We start from the raw sequence: 22,361 nt of genomic DNA, 5'->3' as shown, positions 1-22,361 counted from the left end.
AGCCTGAGTTAAAGAGATTTACAATTTAAATCTTGTCAACATTTGCTAAAATCTTAGAAAGTTTTAAAGCACATGCCTAAATATAATTAGGGATGTTAAACACCTGGTAAAACTGATCATAGAAACTGGTTTTTCTGGGCAGGCAAACAGAAAACCATTTACATTTTCTTAACAGATCGATTGATCTAAGAAAACATTGTCCTTTTGAACAGAGACAATTTCAGTCTTGTACCAATGTACCTTTAAAACCCATTTATTTCAATCTTAGTTCATTCTTGACCACAGCTAAAATTCCTTTTCTGAAGATTTCCCTTCACAAACCTTCTACAACTTTCCTTTGCATTCAGATTTTGTCCCAAGCCATTTCCTTCCAAACAACCATCTCATTTAGGACAAAATTACCTTCCCTTACCTTCAACAAAATGTATTTCTATTTCTTAAATCTTTCTTACATATCTCCTACTTTCCTACATACAGAGTTTCACTTATTTCCATCAGTCTTAGTTACACTAAGCAGAACTTTGTATTCTTAGAAACACCTTTAGTTATTAACCAATTGTGAACTGTTACAACAGAATTCTTCAGGTGGCAATTTATAAATCAGTTAAGTGGAAAACAAGTTTACCAGCAGATTTAAATACTCTTAGTTTCTTTGCAGTAAGAAGTCAAAAGCACAAACCTACATCCAGTAATTAACGACCTAGCATTTTATCCTGTTTGGTTAAGATACAGATGTCCACAATTTAATTCCATTTGTCATCCAAGCAAAACTTTAAAACTTTCAGGTTACCAAAGACTTTGAAAGCTACTTCAGCAATTACCCATTAAAACTTTGAGACAGACAATTAACCATCAGTTTAGTCATTTCTTTGCTAACAAATTTTAACAAGTAACACAAGCTTATCTGACCTTCAGTAAACTTTGATAGAATAAAAGCTTCCCATTTACTGCTGTTAACTTCAAAGACAGATCTTATCTTAATTAAACCAACAAACTTAACTTAGTTCCAATAGTGATTTACGTTCCACCTGGACCCACTCCACTTTGAATGTTTACCTGAGACATGCGTGGGAAGATCTGGAGTGGGGAGTGTTAGGTCCAGGGGCTGCTCTTCTTGCTCCTTGACAGTGGAAAGAGAAGGAGCTGTGGTGCATGATCTAGAGGCTAGTCATGCAGGCTGCACGCACCTTGGTGCAGAAACAGAAGGGGAAAACAGGAAACAAAGTGCTGCCAGGAGGCAGAGAAGGGATTCCCGGTTTCAGAGCTCATAAGCCCCAACAGAGGAGCAGACGCCATGCTTTCCCATCAGCCAGGGGGGAGGGGTTAGGCAGTCCAAGTCAGGCCAGAGAACACAGGGAAACTTCCCCGAAACAAAGAGTTTCGGCAGCTGCTTGGGAATATTCCTTATAGTCTCTGTCTCGAGTTAGACCAACCCCAGTTGGCTCCAGTTATAGCCATTAACACGGGAAGTGAGTGAGGGAGAAGCCCCCACATCTATTAGGAGTAACAGAGAGAATAAAGCCAGAATCCCCTTTGTTAGGGATGGCCCAGCAACCTGGGTTTACTAGAAGAAGGCTTATTTACGTAATTATCATCGAATATGTCAGGAGAAAGTTTACTAGCTGACTCATTTGGGCAAACACATTCCGCAAAAGCCCCTTAGTCTGGGGTCCCTGATCGAGGACTCGCTCTTTGACCTGCAAAATAACATTAATGTTAAAGGTCCCCTCTGTGGGCCATTCAGCCTTGAAGGTGGGCCATTTAGAGGTGCAGAGAGTCTGCCATTTTCTTCTTTTGACTTCCACCGATAAGTTGTTGGCTCGGTTCTGAACATCTTTCCAGTGACCTAGAGTGAGGCTTAGGGGAGTGGTGAATGTTTGCCCCATCTCAGAGTTAAAAATAACACCAAAGACAATGAGTAGGACACAGAACAAATAACAAAAAGGACGCTGCGCGATTTCGGCGTAACACCAACAGGATGGTTTCAGATGGCCGTGTGGAACTACGAGTTTCCTCTGCGGCCCACAGACGGACGTATCCCTCGGATACTTGTGGGGCCCCAAAGAACCGGGCCCCTATGATCCTTGGGCCGTCCCCCAGGGTGACAGGGGAGGAGTTTCAGGTTTCAGATGGCCGCGAGGTGGAGCTATTGACCTTAGTATTTATTTTTCCCTCCCAATGTACGATGTCGCAGACAAGGGGAGGGGGATCTTTCAGGTGCTGTCCTGCTCGCGTCCCTCGCGGGAGCTTAGGAGCGTCTTGGCTAAGGTCTATCCGTATAAACCCCGGACCAGGCTACTCCAAGGAGTAGATGACCGTTATGCCGTATGACGTTCCGCGAGAATCAGGGTGCAGCCCACTCAGACTCCGTAGCCGAAGCCGTGGAGCCGCACGAACACATTCATACAATCAGGCAATCCTCAGATTCAAACGGGTTAGACACCCTCCCATAAGCAGAATGTGATCTTAATCAAGGCGCAATGTGAAAGACACATAAAACAATTAACAAGCCGGCAAAGACAAAAACCTTGCGGTGCACCGTACAAATTCCACTGGCCTACAAAAGGAGTCTCGAGACCTCCTCTCAGTGGACAAATTCCGTCCAGGGCCGAGGGGTTCCTCTGGAACGGACAAACGGTTTTAACCCTCGGACAAATGCGGGGCTTCAAGCCCCTTTGATCCCTGGGGCGTCCCCCTAGGGTGGCAGGGGAGAAGTCCGAGTTCGTCAACTCCTTCTCAAGCTGCCTACAAATACAAGCCCTCCTACGCGTAGAGGTACAATTCTAGACAACGGCCGAAAGAAAACACGAGACAGAACAGAAGCAGAAGACGAGGAAACGAAGGGACAGTCTAGGGCTGGCCAGCTATCTTACCTCCCGGTGGGAGTCCGTTGGATCCCTGGGCAGGAGTCCGATGATCTCGGTGGGACCTCCAAATGAAAGACCCGCGGATCCCCTTACCCAAGAATCCAACACTGCCACTGGATGCAAACAGCAAGAGGTTTATTGGGACGCAGGTACCGGCGGGTGGTCGGCAGCTCCAGCTAACCGAGCACACCGACTGAGGGGAAAGCGGGGTTTTTATAGACAGGTACAAACAAGTTTTGGGTGGGGACGGCGCTGATTGATTGATCCTTTGAACAGGCATACTTGGCGTCAGTGGATTGAGTCAGGGGACCCCCGCGCGAAAAGCAGACAAAGCAATCTTACAGAAGCAGAACTGGCCGGTTAGCCCACGCATGCGAAAAAAAGCACAACCAGGATATTGAAGGCCTGGTTACTTATCAAGTAAAGACAATTGGGAGTCTCCTGGTGGAATGTCACACTCCTGCCATAAATCTCAAGGACATTTGCAAACCAAGAGAGACTCCTTCCTTGCAGGACTGTGATCTCTGCAAGTTAACTATTTATCATTTTATGGCAGTCAGGGGTGCCTGTGGAATGCTACACATATGGAGGGGAGCGGATGAAAAGGGGGGGGGTGCAAGGCGCCAGCTTTTGCTTTGTCCTCAGCCATCCTCCTGCTCCCTCATCATTCCCCCTGAGCAATTTTTGAGCCTTTAAATCTTTAAGGTGGTTGAAGGTGGAAGGTCTCATCTTCTGTAACTTCTTCGTGCTGAATAGGGGCGTAGAGCTGTCCCTACCTACTGGGGTCGATATTGATCAGGGTAGGAATGTATAAGGGAGTTATGAAAGGTGGAGGCAGCTGAATCCAGCGCTGACAGTGAAGAGGCGTCCTCGCGTGCGATAAGGATCGTCTGTCGTGGTGTAGTCATTGTAGCAATGGAGTCTCGGCACCAAGTAGAGAAACATGGAACAAAGCAACATATTTAAGGTTAATAAGGCGATAAGAATGAGAAGCCCGAAAAGGAGATTTGGCCATAGCCCTCCTCCAAGCCAGGAACTTAACCATTCACTGAGAGAGAGAGAAGGATCTTGTAGGGCCTTAATCTGGGTATTCATATCTTTTATTAGTCCTGTGATAGTCTGGGATGTACACACAACATTCTGTCTTGATAATTGCACATGTGCCACCCTGGGCTGCTGTCAGGACATCTAAAGCCATCCTATTTATCTCTTAAGGTAGGGGACTCTCCAGGGCAGGGGTCTTTCACTTCTTTTTTTTTTTTTAAGATTTTATTTATTTATTTGACAGAGAGAGAGATCACAAGTAGGCAGAGAGGCAGGCAGAGAGAGAGAGAGGGAGAAGCAAGCTCCCCACTGAGCAGAGAGCCCAATGTGGGGCTTGATCCCAGAACCCTGAGATCATGACCTGAGCTGAAGGTAGAGGCTTTAACCCACTGAGCCACCCAGGTGCCCCTTTATTTATCTTCTGATATCAGTCACCGTTCCCACTCCGCTTTACCTGCCCACTGGCGTCTTCTCCCCCTGTAGAGATCCAGACGTGTATAATTCTGATCTCAGGCTGATTTCATGGGTGATCGGAGTTCTTTGGTAGGTAATCAGCTCACTTTGGGGTATAGGCTGAAAAGGCGCCTCCTCCTACTTCCCCGCCATCTTGTCCCCCCTGTTTAGGCTTTCAGATATATATTTTCAGCTATAAAATAGATATACACATTTATCATATGCCCATACAGAAGCATGCATACAAACACTAATAAAAAGTCTGGAGAGGGGCTCCTCAGTCGCTCAGTTGGTTAAGCATCCAATTCTTGATTTCAGCTTAGGTCTTGATCTTGGGGTTGTGTGTTCAGGCCCCTCGCTGGATTCCACACTGGGCATGGAGCCTACTTAAAAAAAATCTGGACAAATAAACACCAAGATGCTAACAGTGTTTGTCATTTTATGTGAAAGTTTACTGAATTTATTATATTTTTCTTTTATATTTTGAGAGTGGACAAGCTTGTTTACAGTGATTATATATTGCTTTCCCACTAAGAATGAACATCTTCCTCTTTCATTCTCTCTTTCTCCCAATCCCTATATCAGGGTACTACTGGGTAAGAGGCTGCTCCTCCATCCAAAATGACCAAAGACTGTACTGACTCTAGTTTATGCTCCTAGTTCTGCTGGCCACCACCTAGCTGAACATACCAGATTCTATACTGCTCACAATTCTTATCTTCTGGATTCCAGTCCAAGGAATCAGAAATGCTCTCTCCATACCCTCTCTACCAAGAAGTCTGATAACCATAGCCAGAAAATTCTGGCTGGCTCTGTGTCATGCTTTCTGCTATACTATCTACTTCTCATACTCATGTACCTCTCTTTGGGCCTGATAAACCCCCTCCACCATGGGTGGTAGTCTCATTTCTGCTCTGTCTATTCCCACTGCACTCCTGGAGTGCCCACACCCTCTCTTTCCCATTCTGCTTTCTTCTAGAAGTGTTGTGTCTACCTTGTGAGGCTCTTAGGTAGACCTCTGGGATCATATTCTTGCTAAGTACAGCTGGCAGGGGTGTAGTCTTTATTGGCCTCTCCTACGGTCTTGTTTTACAAGCACTAATCCTGTCAGCTTCCCCTGCAGGGCCATTCAGAGTCTAAGGGATATGTGGTGCCCAGTTATGTGAGCCACTCAGTTTCTTTTGAGCCATGTTTGCCTTAACCTTGCTTTCTGACTAGCCACGTGGGCCATTGACCTTGCTCAGCTTCATGATGTTTCCTGCTCTTGATTCCTGGTCTGTGGGAGACTTGTCATTTCTGACATGAGCTTCTAGTTGTTCTGAGCTGCATTTCTCCATGAAGTGTTTCTCCAGGTATCCAGTGAGTGCCTTTACCGCTAACCACACTATTTTCCAAACTAGCCACTTTTGGGGAGTGACCCAAACACACTTATGTTGCTACTACTCAGGTATGGTGGCAAATGGACCCAGAACTATTGGGATTAAAATCATCAGCAACATTTACAGGAAATTCCTATATGAAATACTAAATGAGTGAGGAAGAAAATTAAATACCTCCCCTAAAAAAATGAAAGACTCTGGAAATGTCTAATTCACTAACTCACAGGTTTCCCTAACAGACCCTCCCTCATAATATGGCATTGGGCATCAAAAGACAATTTTCTGTGACCTCATATAATTCATTGATCCCCATTAACATTAATTTCCCCACTGGTATAATAGTGATACTAATCATATTCCTTCCCATACAAAAGGTTGATCAGAAAATTAAATAAGTAAAAGTCTCCACAAGCTGTGAAACTCTCAAAACAGAGTATGTTCTCTTTCATTAATGTAGGTAACTATAGACTTTTCAAGGTTCTACTTCTAATCCTTCTCTTAAGGGCTGGTGTCCAGAAGAACAGAAATTATTTATTCTCTGTGGAGATTATTTTAAAGAAGAAGATCCAAGTATATCTCTTCCTGGGATCCAGTACAGTTAGGGATTCTGAAAAGGAAATCACAGTTTTAAGCCAGATTATCTGATTGTATTGCACTCTTGTGTTTATTTTACTCTGCCATGCTTAACCCTTTCTTCAATATCTCTTAGATGTGTCACTCTCATCTCAGAATGCTGTAGAGTATCAGTGCAAGCAATTAGAGATTTGGGCTAAATAGGTAAATGGGAAACAATAATCCTCCAGCCACAACCACCTCATGGTTCTAATAATTATATAGAGAGAATTATAAAAGGAAAATAACATTTTACAATGGGGCTTGGTAGGATATGAGTCTACCCCTATCTTATAGAGATTCTTCAACCAGTTTCATGTTTAAAGAATCAGTTGTATTTCTTAACTAGGGAAGATTTTTTTTTCTAATACTGTCTTCTAAAATGTTATATTAAAATTTGAACTGAAAAACTTTGAGTAAAAAAGGAATTTTCACTGACACCTATGGATCTGAAGTAGGGGTCGTCACATGGAAAAGACGAAGGATGCGGTGCCGAATCTCCTTTGTCTTGACTCCATAAACAATAGGGTTGAGCACAGGAGGAACAAGCAGGTAGATATTGGCCATAATGATGGGTAGAAGGGAGTTATGCCGCTTGCTGAAACGGTGCACCATAGATAATCCGATGAAAGGTACATAAAATATGAAAACAGCACATACATGAGAGACACAAGTGCCAAATGCCTTTGCTTGGGCTTCACGTGTCAATCCCAATACAGTCTTGAGGATAAGTAGATATGACAAGGAGATGAGAAGTGAGTCCAGGCCAATGGCAGAGATGATGACAATGAGGCCATAGATGATATTGACACGGATATCAGCACAAGCCAGCTTCATGACATCTTGGTGTAGGCAGTAGGAATGGGAAAGAATGTTGGAGTGGCAGAAAGGCAGCCGTTTGATGAAGATAGGCAGGGGTGCCATTAGTGCAGTACCCCGTACCACAGCAGCCATGCCAATCTTGGTAACACGAGGCAATGTTAGCACAGTGGCATGGCGTAATGGGTGGCAAATGGCCACATAGCGGTCAAAGGCCATGGCGAGCAATACTGTGGACTCCATGCCAGATAAGGAGTGGATGGCAAACATCTGTAGCAGACAAGCATCAAATTGGATGATAGTGGAATTGAACCAGAAGATGGCCATCATTTTGGGCATAGACGAAGTGGAGATAAGGATGTCAAGGCCAGAAAGCATGCAAAGAAAAATATACATGGGCTCATGTAGGCTGTGCTCAGTCCTCACAATGTAGATAATTGTCAGGTTACCTAGCACAGCAATAAGGTAGAGGGAGCACAATGGAAAGGCCAACCAGAACTGAGCTTCTTCTAAGCCTGGAAGACCTATTAAAATAAAATATGTGGCACTGGATTCATTGCTTTTGGGGTCCACCATAGTGAAGAAGCTGAGACTCAACCAGTGCCAGGCAGGTAAAGGCTGGAATAAAAACACAAGCCATTGTCAGATCCTCCAGGATCCCAATGCCATGTTTTTTCCCCTCTACCCTGATGTCTGTTCTCTAGCCCAAACTCTAACTTCATTGACTATCCAAGCTCTGATTCTATTCTAAACTCAGCCTAACCACCATTTGCAACTCAAGGCCCAGTTCTAATCACTAATCCCACCTCTAAAGTCAATACTGAAAACAAATGAAATACTAAGACAAGTTGCCAGAGAGCAGTTGAGTGTGAAGAAGAGCTCATGGCCAGCATCAGGAAGAACTTATACCATTCATTGGGCTCAGGTTGTGTCAGGAATCTTTGTTCCATCATTGAGCTATTCCACGAGGGTTCCCTCAGACCAGACAGAGAGAAAAACACTGGAAGCATGAGATTTAGGGCAGAGAATGAAAGTTTAATTCAAAGTGCTGGAGGAAGAAGGCATAAGGAGCCATATTTAACTTAGAATTTCAGGCAAAGAAGCCAAAGTCATCTGTGCTGACCTCTCTATAACCTATGACACTACAAGGAGTTCCCTTCTTCTTAAAAATTCTCTCTTCTCCTCCTACTGCTCCTAAGCACTCTATGATCACCAGTTCTTGGTCTCCTTTCTGGATCTTCAGCCTCCTATCCTTGACCCTTAAGCATACTTTTAGATAATAATGCTCTCAGAAATTTATCCTTAGTTTTCCTCTTATTCTATACCCTCTACCCTGAGCATCTTGTCCCTTTCTATAAGTCCATTTGTTATGCCTAAACTACAGATTCCAAATCTGTTTAGTAAGCTTTGAACTGTCTCTTGTGATCCAGATTCATAACTCTAAAGCCTTACTGAAAGGAATCACCTGTGTGTCTCTCAAGCACATCAAACTCGCCCTGTCCAAAAAACAAACTCTTCTACAGGCTGTATCGTATGGTTGTTAAGACTACGAGCTTTGAAATCAATCCTGGATTCATATCCCAGTGAATAACTTCCCAGGGAAAACCAGTTAACCTTCCTAAGCATCCGTTTCCCCATCATTAAAATGAGGATAATATTTGCTGCCTAACAGAGCTCATTATGAAGATTCAGTAAGATGATAAGTATAAAGTATTTAACACAATGCCTTACACATAGTAAATGGGCAAAAAATTACATCTGTTGCTGTTGTTAACTGTTTTCTTCTACTATGTCCTCTCTTCTGCAGGATGGCCTGAACAGCCACACAAGCTCAGAGACTCTGAGTCTGTCTGCCATGCTTCCAGTGCCTCCTTGTTTATCTGCACAATTCCAATAATCTTCAAAGCAAATGAACTCAGATCACTATCTATTGCTTAGAAAAAGAAAATACCTTTCAAAGTTCCACATTAATTCTAGAAAAAAGATCAAACTGTTAGGCTGTGGCAAAAAAGTCTGTCTTCCAGCATCTGGCGGTAGGTTTCTCTCTTACCACTGCTGACCATGGCTCCTGTGCTCTAGCACATTAGAATGCATGCCATTTTATGAAGGTGGCATTGATTCCCATGCTTCTATGTTTTTTCATCTTTTTTCTCATCCCTTCATCAAGATCTTCCCAGATCCCCCTCCTTGACTTCCCACTGAGCAAAATCTTACTCATCTTTCACACCCTGGTTTACTATCTCTCTCCTATGCTGTCTTGCTAAGCTTCTACCCCTGGTTATAATAAAATGTTTCCTGCCCTCTGCTCCCAAAGAACTTTGTTTAGGTCTCTTTTCCAGCATGTATAGTCCTGAACTATATAATTATTGCTATATTTGTTTTTCCCTGAATTACGGATTCCTGAATGGCAGGAACACTACCATATTTTTTAATTAGTATTCAGTTAACATTTATTGAAAGTGAAAGTGAGTTTTATCAAAAGAAGAATCCCTCAATACACATCTAATGAGGATAGCATGGCCAAGGAGGTAAGAAGGACTGCCAGTTGTATGAGCTACAGAGACACTGAAGAAGAATGGAAGAATGTTTAGAAGGTCAGTGTATGATAGTCTTCATTTTAGAACAAGAATCTTTAGGGTCAAACAGAAAAGGCCTTTCTTACCCCGGGATCCAGAAGGCACAAGAGAATACATGGAGTATGGGGCAGGTACAAAGCCTTGGCTCTACACAAATGCAAAGTAGGCACACAGGACAGTTTATGTCCAAGAGACAGGGTGACCCAGGATCCTTCCTCTGCAGACATCAGCAAGAAGGCTCTGCTACTCCAGAGAGCCAGATATCTACACCATCCAAAAATTCCACGGAACAGACATGGTAGAATGGGGTCACAATGTGCCACTTTAGGAAACACTGGATTGGCATATTCCATCCTATTACCCCTCAGGGCCAAGTGATGTGGTAAGCAGAATTCTGGAGCTAGAAACTCAAGTCTAAGCTCAGAATAAATGTAGAAGACAGTAACAACCATACAGTGTTCCTGCAAAATTATGAGGTAAGACCTGTCAAAGGGTATAAAACACCTATCACTTCGTATGATGCACTTTTTAAATTTTTTCCATTAAAATGGGGAACAAGTCTCCTCAATACGTAGAAAGTTTCCAAAAAATTTCAGTTCCCCCTATTTGTCACCTAAATTGCCACTCCACCTTAAGCACACACTCATGCACGCATGTGCAAGTACAAACACACACACACACACACACACAGTAACAGACGATCTCCCACAATGGCAATAAGAAGAGGACACAGCTGTCCAGGAAGGGAGGCACCTCAGCAGTATATAGTGGGTAGCTACTATTGGTAGAAAACATCAGGCTGGGACACAGAACACCCCAGCAAAAGGAAAATGTAGGAATGTTACAGGGACCAGCCAGAAGGCACAAGCCCTAAAACATCTCAATCTCCCACAGTCCTGCCAGGAGGTGGGGAGAGGAAACCTGTGCCATCCTGCCTGAATGGGCTGTTGGTAATTAAAACCATTTGCATCTACTCAGAGAGAGAACATTTGGAGCTCCAGGGGAAACAAAAGAAAGAAAGTCTTTTTTCTTTTTTCTTTTTTCTTTCTTTCTTTCCTTCCTTCCTTTTTGTTTTTTGTTTGTTTGTTTGTTTTTGTTGTTGAAAGCCTGATTATCCTAGCCCTAGGGAATAGGCCTGGGATTTTCTCTGAAAAGGTCACACTATCTCAGCAAGTCCCAGCCATGTACTTTGGAGAACTATGAAGTACATCTTGGCCCTCTCCTGAGAATGGAGGGAGCAGAAGCTTCCAGCGACACAGAGCAGAAACACACTGTGAGGCCTTCCAACCTCATTCCTTCCTCCTGGCTTCCAGACTCCATCCCCCATTGCCAGCTAAGCTCGCACCATCAGCTCATTCTTGCATTCTTCCCATAGTTCTCCGAACTCCCTGTTTCTCAGAGACCCGTGGAAAGGCAGTCAGAGAAGTAGATCAGGGACTACAAGCTCTATTTCTTCTGATCCAAGAGAAGAGTAATGAGGTCATTCCCAATGCTAATTTTACTGCTTTTTATGATAACAGAAATCACTGAGTGTCTACAAAACATGGGACACTGTAAAAAGAAGATCTCTGACCTTAGAACAATTCTGCATGATTGGAATTCTTATTTATCTTCTCTATATTATAGCTCAGAAAACCAGGTCCCAAGGGATTAAATAATGTTTAGGGTTTAACAGATGAATGGAAAACAGAGTTTAACAGATGAATAGAAAAGCAGAAATTTAACCTGAACTAACATCAACGCCCATACACTTTCTACTATTCTAGGCTGCCCTTAATTGTGCTGCACCTTTTGAAAGCAATCAAATCTTCCCAAGAGGCAGGGTAGAATGGCCAGGTAAGTAGGACACCTGGCCCAGGTAGATCCTTAGAAGGCAACTCAAGAGGCAGGGAAGAGAACCCCCACCCCCAGAACAGGACTCAGGCACTCTCCTTTCAGCCCCAACTCCTCTGGTAGTAAGTTTGGGTTGGTCCCATAGTGGAGATTAAAAAACTTTATCCTCTACCCAATACTTCCTTCTTATATGATTAGAGCCTCTCATCAACCTGTCAGGCAGGTATTATTAATCCCATTTGACTGATAAGGATGTTGAGGGTTAATTAGAGCTCTTAGTGACAAATCCATATGCTTTCCGATAGGCCAAGCTACTGCCCTGCCCTCTCTCAGTCTCCTTCAGAATGAACCAATGTTTTATAAGGACTATTTTAATGTTAATCTCCAAGAAATCCAAACTTTGAGGACCTGTAAGTCTAGAGGGCCTCTCCAGGACTCAGAACACTTGACCAACTCTCCCCACTTGTGTGCAGCAGGGAAGGGGAGCAAGGAGGGAATGGAAGATGGGATTCATAGTCATTGCCATTGTCTGGGCTAAACACACAGAATGCTCCATGCCGAGAGCAGTGGGGTAAGGACCTCTGGTGCCCCTGCCAGTCTCTGTGGGAACATCTGGAAGACAATGTCCTTGGAGAGAATCCAGAATACCTGGGAGCCTCTGGCTCCTACTCGTAGGCCCAAAGAGGGAAGGCAGACTTCAGTGGTGGACAAGAACTGTAAGATCTAATCACTTACTTCATTAGAGGGGGGTACTTTCCTTAATACCCCATGGGTGTGGTAGCCCCAGAATCACTTCGACCCCAAATCATCCACATCCCTTGCCCCTCTTACTTTGCCTTGATTTGATAACGCAGATGAACCTTTGCAGAGCCTTGGCCACTCATTTTAGAATGGCCAAAATGAGAATAGAAGTTGCATTCTCTCATTTTTCCAACTAAAAAACTAGAGTGAGGCTCTACTTTTAGAGCCTTACTACAGGCTGGGAGCCTCATTTTACTTACTCTAGTCAGCCTGGCCCTCCAAAATCACCCCCCAAACAGAGCTCTAGGGATTCAGGTCCCTGCCCCTCCACATCCCACATAGGACCAGAGTCAGTAAAAGTCCCACAGACCTGCAAAGCTTGACCCAATAATCAGTGCCCATCAGAGCTACTCTGCTGCCTACACACAGGCAAATGTGGTGCAGTGAAAAAGCCTGATCTTGGACCTTGATTGATCTATTTATCTTTTTCCAGTAATTATTGACTTACTGACTGCCATGTACCAGAACCTGTGCTAAGCATTGGAGATAATGAGACATAGAGTGAACAAGGCACAGCTCAGAACTCCAGGGGTGGGGAGAAATTGAGACAAAACATGAAGCCATCACAACATGTTGTGTTAAATGCTAGCATAGGGGTAAGTACAGACCTCAGAAGCAAAGCAGACAATAGGTTACCAAGTTGTCAGTCCCAGAGGACTTCCCTGAGGAGGCGACCTCTGAGCCAAGACTTACAGAGTTAGTCAGTTAACCAGACAGGATGGAGAGTATGGGGCCAGCATCATTCAGTTAGACAGTAAAAACACTGAGTATGTTTGGCTCCATGTACCAAAACTGGAGATAAAACAGCAGATGAAACAGAAAAGATCATAGTGCGTAGAGCTCACACACTATGAAGGAAATAACAAAAAATAAACAAATAAGCAATAACATGTCAGGGAAAGATAAATGCACCAAGATAAGATGGAGGAAGAGGGTAGGGGACAGGTAGGGCACCCATATTTGAGAGGGGGTCAGTGACAGCCTCTCTGAGGAGGTGACATATGAACCAAGAGCTGTGTAGGAACATGCCAGCCATTCTAAGATCTAGGGAAGGAGCTGAGGAAACAAAAGGAGAAGGTCTTCTGTTCTGAGGATTCACAGAACAGAAAGAAGGTCAATGGAGCCAGAGATACAGAGAGCACAGGAGAGTTTTAGAAGATGAGGTCAGAAAGGAAGAAAGGGGCCAGATCATGTAATGGCTTACAGGACATGGCAAAGGGCCTTCATCTAATTCTGAGTGACTTGGGGGAACTAAACCAACAGACTGGATGAAATTTGTTAAAAGTACACACTGGTGGGGTACCTGGGTGGCTCAAATGGTTAAGCAGTGTTTACCTTTGGCTTAGGGCATGATCTCAGGTTCCTAGAATCCAGCCCCTGAGCAGAGAGCTTGCTTCTCTCTCTCCCTGTGCCCCCAACCCTAGCTTGAGCTCTCTCTTACTCTGCTGTCTCACTCTAAATAAATAACTATAAAAATCTTAAAAAAAAAAAAAAAAGTGCACACTGGCAATTTTGAAGACCTAGAAAGAGAGTATACCTTGTTTGGAAAGCTATGAGTGGTTTAGTGGAGCTGGGGAACAGAGTGCATGGCAGAGGAAGTCACAGTGTGGCAGTAATGCACTTTTTATATGGGATGAAGACTGGATCCTGACCCCAGGCATAGACAGAGTCAGGGCCAGCGCTCCAGGAGGACTGCTAAGTCCCAATATCAGCCACAGTCTGACTCCCAATACAGATGACAGAATAAGGCCTAAACCCCCAATCACAAACTAAGCTTTACCCACACTAACACCTGGGACTGTCCTGTTAACACACAAACACCAACCTAACTCTAACCCAACCCCAACCCAGTTTGTTTTCTGTCCCTTCACCTTCATTTAGACCAACTCCTGCCAAGCCCTAGATGGGCACCCCCAGGAAACTGATAATTAAAAATTGCTTGAAAACTACCCATAGGCAACATCTACCACTGTCCACACTTCCCTTCATCCCACACAGAAACTGCTAACACTGTCCTTTGAGTCAGGAGCCTCCTTCATGTTTCCCGGCTTCACCCCTATACTTCTGGTTCATCATACCCTGGTTTTTCCTCCCTTAGATTTGGCAGGTCTAACGGGAATTCCCTACCTACAAGAAACCCACACATCTCTGCATACCCCCTGGTCTCCTGCACTCACCGCAATGGCCTGGAAGTAATGTGTGTCTTTTCCTCCAGTCCTCTTCCCAAAGATGTCTGGCAGACTGTGCTGAAGTTCTGCATTCTCTGTCTCCACCCCCTTCTTTGGGCCTCCCTGATCAAGATTATTTATTCTGTCTTACCTCCTCCCTCCTTCTGCTTTCCCCTCCTGGGGGGCAGACGTGTTGCCCAGAGGGTCTATCAGCAAGTACCCCCTCAGTAGCCAACTGTGCGTCTGATGTCCTTCTTGGCTTTTGTATCCTGGGAAAGTGCACCTCGGGTATGGGGAAGGAGGGAAAGTGGGTAGAGAGGGTCTCTAGAGTCCTCTCCAGATGGGCCCTGTGCCAGTCAGGATATTGGCCAGTTCCCAATGTAAAGTTTGACAGGCGGATGAGTAAGGAAAGGCTAGAAGAAACTCATTTGTGTGGCTGTGGACTTTGTGAGGAGCGTTTTTCCACGTTTCTTCCCAGGCTCAGTAAACTCAGACAGAGGAAAAACAGAATAAGCTTTCACTGAGGCCCCACAATTAAGTACCACCCCCTCTTCTTCCTGGAGCTTTCTCTATCCTCTGCCTTCTTCCTGTTTGTGGCCCCTGTTGGATCCTTGCTGAGTCTGGATCCCAATGGACCCATCCGCCTTTCCCCAAAGCTCTAGGGCTACATTTTCTTTGTCTACCAGGCTCTGGGCCCTGTGTCTAGCTAACTCATAGCATGGATCCCTGGGGAACATGCTATCTTCCACTCCCTGGCCTTGGATTCCTGAACTTCTGGCTGAAGAAGGAGGATGTGGTTTCCTTAACCCTCTCCTACCTCCAATACCAACCATAAAAGACCAATGCCATCTGGTTTCTCTCTTAAGGGCAAAAATAGTAAGAGAACATTTTAGAGAGCTAGAGAACAATTTTAATGTAAAACTAAATGCCTTACATATTTAAATGTGTTTTCCAAAGTGTATAAATAAAGCAAAGTGAATTTTAGTTGGCTTCTCCTTGTTGTCTACTTACCAGTTTTACAACTCTTAAATTTAAAATATACAACCCAGAGCATGCTAACTCAAATTATGCAAAAATAGATCATGTCAAATCAGGCCATTCCATCTCAAACCACATCAAAAATAGTGATGACAAGGGCTCCGGCTACCCGCAGAACCTGTAGACCATGAGTGCAGGAACTCACTGCCATCACCCTCAAGCCATCTCTGCTGTTTCCCTAAGCCTCCCAAACTTAGGCTGTGTGAAGACTTCAAAAATATATACATCCAAGGGACTTCTACTTCTGGGAAAATGGGAGTAGCAAGAAGGAATATCCCTCTGAAGAAACCAAGAAATGGACTATATACATAAACAGTGTTTTGCAAGACTGGGCATCAGGCAATGAAGTACAGTGAGCCCTGAGATACAGGAAACAAATAAGGTGAAACCCTGTGGATTCTCTAGCTTCCTGCCCTAAGGAAGTTTCCATGTTGCAGTGCAGGCAAGGAGAACCCAAGCACAGTCCAGAGGACACCCCACCCTAAGTGAAGGACATGGAGATGAAGAGTTCAATGAAGATGAAGAGTTCAGATCAAGCCAGCTAGATCTGAAGAGAAAATATCAAAGATGAGAGATCTACACATAGAGAGAACCCCAGAGATGTAGAGGATCCTCCTTCAACTGAGGTCCTGATCAACACATGCACGTGAACAAGCTACCTAAAGCTGGGGAAAGAGCCACCTGAAAAGATGAAAGGTAACACTATCCAGTGTTCACACAGGGTCAAGGATAGTGACTGTCTCCACCAGCCAGACTGGAAAACTTCAAGATTAACAGGGCACTAAGTAGAGAATGCAGAAGGATCTTGCCTCAGTAGTGGGGAATAATGAACCTTAGACTGAGCACTGCTCTAGTCCCACCTAACAATTCTTAAAGGCAAGACCCAAATGACCTAACTATGTATAAGTAACTTGACTGAGTCCCTAAACAAAACAGAAGAATATCTATAGGGATACGAAAATACGCAGAACCAAGGTAAAATCTGCAGTCTCACATGTGATCAAATTGCCAGACATGCAAAGAAGAAAAATTACGCATAATGACGAGAATAATTAAAACTGATCTAGAACTGAAACAGATACTAGAACTATAAGATAAAGATATTATATATTAAAGATGATTACAACTGCATTAAACAGAATAAAAACTTAAGTAGAGACATGAAAGATATTTTTTGAAATTGAAATCAGGGTGCCTAGGTGGTTCAGTAGGTTTAGTGTTTGCCTTCTGCTCAGGTCAAGATCCTGGGATCTAGACCTGTGTCCAGCTCCCTGCTCAGTGGAGAGTCTGTTTCTTCCTTTCCCTCCGCCCCTCCCCCCTTCCACCCCTATTCTCAATCTCTCTATCAAAAAAATAAATAAAACCTTTAGAAAAAATAAAATAAAATTGAAATTAAACTTCTAGGGATAAAAACTCCAAGGAATGAGACGTAAAACTCTCCAGATGGAGATACATTGTGGAAGAAATGATTAGGAAACTTGAAGACACTGAATTAAAAACTATTCAAAAGGAAACACAGAGATAAAAAGCAATATTTAAAAAACAAACACGGGGCATCTGGTTGGCTCAATGGTTAAAGCCTCTGCCTTCAGCACAGGTCATGATCTCAGGGTCCTGGGATCGAGACCCGCATCAGGCTCTCTGCTCGGCAGGGAGCCTGCTTCCTCCTCTCTCTCTGCCTACCTCTCTACCTACTTGTGATCTCTGTATGTCAAATAAATAAATAAAATCTTTTAAAAATTTTTTAAAAATAAAAAACACAGACTCAGTGAGGAGTGGGAGAACTTCAAGTGGCCTAATTACGTGTGACTGGAGTCCTCACTGTGGGGTGGGGGACAAAAAGTTTTCCAAATTTGATATACACTATAAACCTATAAACTCATAGATGCAAGCAGCTCAAGATAATGATATTTTAGGTATACAAAAGCTGAAATAATTCATTATCATATCACATCACAAAGTATGATAAACTCAAGTAGAGAAAAACAATACCAGATAGAAATAATATACATCTACAGAAAGAAATGCAGAGCAGTAAAAATTGTAACCACCTGGGTACATACATAAAGGTGTTTTCCTATGATTCAAACCTCTTTAAAGATAATTGTTTAGATGAAAATAACAATAATGTGGTGTGGAGTTTATAAAACATATAAAAGCAATATGTACAACAACAGCACAAAGGTTGGGAGGAGAGGAATGGGAATGCAGTCCTACAAAATTCTTCTACACATTAAATGGTTAAATGAAGGTAGGCTGTAATAAGTTAATATATATTTAAACCCTACACAGCCATTAAAATAACAGAAGAGTGATAGCTAACAAACTATAAAAGGAGATAAAATGGAACCATTAAAAATATTCAGTTAATCAAAAATAAAGAAAAAAAGGCAAAGGGGGGGAAACAGGTGGTACAAATAGAAAACAAATGGGATACCCCTAGTAAAATACAGATATCATCAAATCAGATAAAAATGTAAGAAGTGACAATATCCTTTCTATAAAAAAAGGCACTCCAAACCAAAAAACACAAATAGGCGAAAAGTAAGGAATGAAAAAAAAGATACATCACGGTTACATTAATTACAAGAAAGCTAAAATGGCTTTATTAATATCAGACAATGTAGGTTTCAGAGTAAAGAATATCACCACAAATAAAGAAGGCCACTTCATAATGATAATTCATTATAAGAAAATTAAAAATGCTAAATACTTAAATCCCTGTTAAGAAAACTTCAAAATATTTCAAGCATAAAGTGACATAACTACATGAAGCAATAGACAAATGTAAAATTATTTTTCTTAAAAATTAATAGAACAGGGACATCTGGGTGGTTCAGTCGGTTAAGTGTCTGCCTTTGGCTCGGGTCATGATCCCCGAGCGCAGGGATCAAGTCCTGCATGGGGGTCCTTGCTCGTCAGGGAGCCTGCTTCTCCCTCTGCCTGCTGCTCCCCCTTCTTGTGCTCACTCACTCTCTCACTCTCACTCTTTAAATAAAATCTTTAAAAAAAATTAATAGAACATATTCAATAGTAGAACAGTAGATATTTTCCCCCTAAGATCACGTGACACTTATTACTTCTATTCACAATATCCTGGCATTTCTTGCCAATCCAATAACACAAACTAATCGATTAATTGTATCCAAATTTGAAAGAAAGAAGTAAAACCATCTTTACTCACAAGCAACATGATCATCTATGTAGAAAATCTAATGCAAAAAAAAAAACTTATAGAAATAATGATTGAGTTTAGCCAAGTTCAAGGTTCAGGAGTAATGTAAAGAAGTCAGTTATAGTTCTGTACACTAGCATAATGGAATATCAGAAAAGTTAACTAAATAATACCATTTATATAATAGTATCAAAATATGAAATACAGATAAGTCTGATGAAAGACATGAAAAACCCATACAATAAAACTACAAAACACATCTGAAAGAAATTGAGGGAGATCCTAAAAATGAAGATATATACTATGTTCATGAGTTGGAAAACTCAACAATATCAATTCTCTCTAAACTGACCTATATAAATTCAATACAATTCAAGTCAGAATTCCAAAAGACTATTTTGTATAAACTTTAAAACTGCTGCTAAAATTCCTAAAAAAGTATAATCAGAGCACCTTTGAAAATGAAGAACAAAGTAAAAGGATTAACAATACTGATTGTAAGACATCTTACAAAGCCACATTAGTCAAAATGACGTGGTATTGACATAAAAAATAGCAAAATAGTCAGTGAATTAAAAAAAAAAATTCTAGAACAAGACTCACACATACATAGATAACTGATTTTCTACAAAGATACAAAAACAATACAGTTGACCATGGATAGTCCAGTAGCATCAAAATAACCAGATGTCAATATGGAAATAAATTAACTTTGACCCATACCTTACACCTATATAAACAAAAACTAACACAAAACAGATGACAGAGCGAAATATAAAACCCAAAACTATTTTGCTTATGAGAAGAAAAAGAACATGGATTTTTGTGCAATTGTGATGAGTTTTTAGATACATCAAAGTGTTGCTATAAAAGAACAACTTGATAAATGAAACTTCATCGATTAAGAATATTTGATTTTTTTTAAGACCATTAAGAGAAGCAAAAGACAAGCCACAGACTGGGGGAAAATGTAAAGTATATATCTGATAAAGGACTTATATGCAACATATATTTTTACAAATCCAAACTCAGTAATAACTAAACAACACAACAGAAAAGTGGCAAAGATTTACAAATGACAAATAAGCACATGAAAAGATATGAAACATCACTATTTATTAGGGTCATATTGAAAGCACAATGAGATGCTATTAAAAACCTACTAAAATAGCTAAAATAAAAAATACAGACTATATCAAAAGTAAGCTAAGATGCCAAAAAATTTTAACTCTCATACACTATCAGTAGAAATGTAAAATGACACAACCACTTTGGAAGGTGGTACAACCACTGTGGAAAACACTTAGGCAGTTAAAAAGTTAAACAAGTCAGTTCTGGAAACATTCTAAATGTCCATCAGGAGATGAACAGATAAACAAACTATAACATAATTACACAATAGAATGCTACCTAGCAATAAAAAGAATTAAGTAACTTAATATTACTTAATATAAGTATATATGCTATAGCATGGATGAATCTCAAAATAACTGTGCTGACTAAAATAAGCCAGACAAGAAAAGGAGTACATAGTGTTTGGTTCTATTTATCTAAAATTCTAGGAAATGCAAACTGGTGTAGCATAAAGCATTTCAGTGGTTATCTGGGGATTGGAGCAGGAAGTGACCAGGAGAGATGGGAGTGAGGGACTTCAAAAGGGTATAAGGCAACTTTTGGGGAATGAGAAATATGTTCATATCTTGATTGTGGTGTGGTTTTATGGGTATATACATGTCGAAACTTATCAAACTGTGAACTTTAAATGTGTGCCATTTGTTGTATATCAATTATACACCATAAACTATTAAAGATTAAACTAAATACACCAAAGGGCTGGAGGCAGAAAATACCGAAGTCCCCATACCACAGGCCTTAAGTGGCTGAAATGTCTAAGATCAGATGCTGTGGCAGCCATGGAAGTGTGATATTCAGATCTCCTTCACAAGAGCCTACTGCCGGGAGCATAGCAGACTGACAGTGCCAGCCACTGCCTCTCAGGCTCTACCTCCATGTTAGCAGCAAGGCCACATTTGTCCAGCCTACCCCACTAATGACTTAGTACTGACCCATTCTTGCTAATGTAGGAGCCTTCTGATGAGAAACCTTTGCTTGGGGCTGTTCCTTTGGCCTAGCCAAAACTTTCTCAGATCCACAGTTCTGTATTGACACATTCCAGATATCTGGAAACAGACAGCCCAGTAGGTTGGATGCTCCAATCACCAAGACATTCACAAGGTCATAATCCTCTCAGCTTTGGCAGGGATTGAAGGCACTAGGGAGGTTATTCTGCTCACTTACCACCCTGTGAGAACATATGGAGAATCCGTGAACGGATCTCCTTGGTCTTGGCTCCATAAACAACAGGGTTGACCACAGGTGGTAGTAGTAGATAGATATTAGCCATAATCACATGGAGCAGGGAAGTAGGGCCCCCCAACCTGTGTACCACTGATAGCCCAATGAGGGGCACGTAGAAGACCAGTACAGCACAGAGATGGGAGACACAGGTGTTGAAAGCCTTGAGTGCTGCCCCCCGAGAAGACAGCTCCAACACAGTCTTCAGGATGAGAATGTAGGAGAGACCAATGAAGAGGGAGTCCACACCCATCACTGAGAGGATAATGAAGAGTCCATACACTACATTGACTATGGTGTCAGTACAGGACAATTTCATGATATCTTGGTGCAAACAGAAGGAGTGTGTGACGGTATGTGTTTGGCAGTATGACAACCGCTTCAGGAGGAAGGGAAGTGGGAAGAAGAAAACAAATCCTCTGGTCAGAGCAGCTAGTCCAATCTTAGCCACAGTAGGCCCCGTAAGCACAGAAGCATGCCGCAGTGGATGGCAGATGGCCACAAAACGGTCAAAAGCCATGGCCAGCAGGACAGCTGACTCCATGGCTGATAGAGCATGGATGAGGAACATCTGGGCCAGACAAATATTGAATCCTATTTCCTGGATGCCTGTTAAGAAGAGGCTGGCCATCTTAGGCATGGTGACAGAAGACAGGACTAGGTCAATGGTGGAAAGCATAGCCAGGAAAAGGTACATGGGCTCATGCAGGCGCCTTTCCACACGGATGATGAGGACAATGGCCAGGTTTCCCAGGGTGGCCAAAGTATACATAAAACACAGTGGAAAAGCCAGCCAAAAGTGTATGTTAGGCCCCAAGCCAGGGATGCCCACCAGTAGGAAATATGCTGGGTGTACCAGAGTTCCATTTGGAGTGGCCATGACAGGAACCACGCACTGAGGCTTCTGCATGCCAAGACCAGGGTCTATGAAGGGGAAAAGGAGAAACAAAATTTAGTCATGGTTCAGAGGAGACTAAGGACTTACCAGAAAAGGGCACTGGAGTCGTGATGACAGTAGCAAACAGAAAATTAAGTACTTATAATTCTGAACTCCAGTCTCTCTGTGCTCTGTGTCCCCTTATACACATTTCCTAGAGGTCCCATTAATCTCAGTGTGTGACAATCCACTCAGAAAATATGCAACAGCTCTTCTTTCCAGAGCTAAAGCTGTGGACAAGGCACTGCTCTTAAACACTTCTCCAACATAGTAGACCTGCCCAGAATGTTCCACACTGACCCCA

The 22,361-nt window shown here is 42.5% G+C and overlaps 2 protein-coding genes across 2 annotated transcripts; both read right to left on the bottom strand.

Annotated features, from left to right (window-relative positions):
- Nucleotides 1-6,601: 6,601 nt before the first annotated feature.
- Nucleotides 6,602-14,605, bottom strand: LOC116599019 (olfactory receptor 51E1). Its single transcript, XM_032358610.1, has 2 exons — nucleotides 14,562-14,605; nucleotides 6,602-7,792 (listed from the first exon to the last, which is right to left on the bottom strand). The coding sequence occupies exon 2, from the start codon at nucleotides 7,748-7,750 to the stop codon at nucleotides 6,797-6,799; it is 954 nt and encodes a 317-aa protein (XP_032214501.1). The 5' UTR covers nucleotides 7,751-7,792; nucleotides 14,562-14,605; the 3' UTR covers nucleotides 6,602-6,796.
- Nucleotides 14,606-21,055: 6,450 nt separating this feature from the next.
- Nucleotides 21,056-22,030, bottom strand: LOC116599017 (olfactory receptor 51D1). Its single transcript, XM_032358609.1, has one exon. The coding sequence runs from the start codon at nucleotides 22,028-22,030 to the stop codon at nucleotides 21,056-21,058; it is 975 nt and encodes a 324-aa protein (XP_032214500.1).
- Between the last annotated feature and the right edge of the window lie 331 nt (nucleotides 22,031-22,361).

Source organism: Mustela erminea, chromosome 9 (genome assembly GCF_009829155.1).
Source record: "Mustela erminea isolate mMusErm1 chromosome 9, mMusErm1.Pri, whole genome shotgun sequence".
NCBI classification, from domain to species: domain Eukaryota; kingdom Metazoa; phylum Chordata; class Mammalia; order Carnivora; family Mustelidae; genus Mustela; species Mustela erminea.
The sequence above is the reverse complement of the archived record's forward strand: the minus strand, read 5'-3'. Positions and strand labels throughout refer to the sequence as shown.

Coding starts and splice junctions, on each gene's coding strand:
- LOC116599017 (XM_032358609.1), bottom strand. CDS start 22,030: ATGCAGAAGCCTCAGTGCGTGGTTCCTGTCATGGCCACTCCAAATGGA.
- LOC116599019 (XM_032358610.1), bottom strand. CDS start 7,750: ATGGTGGACCCCAAAAGCAATGAATCCAGTGCCACATATTTTATTTTA.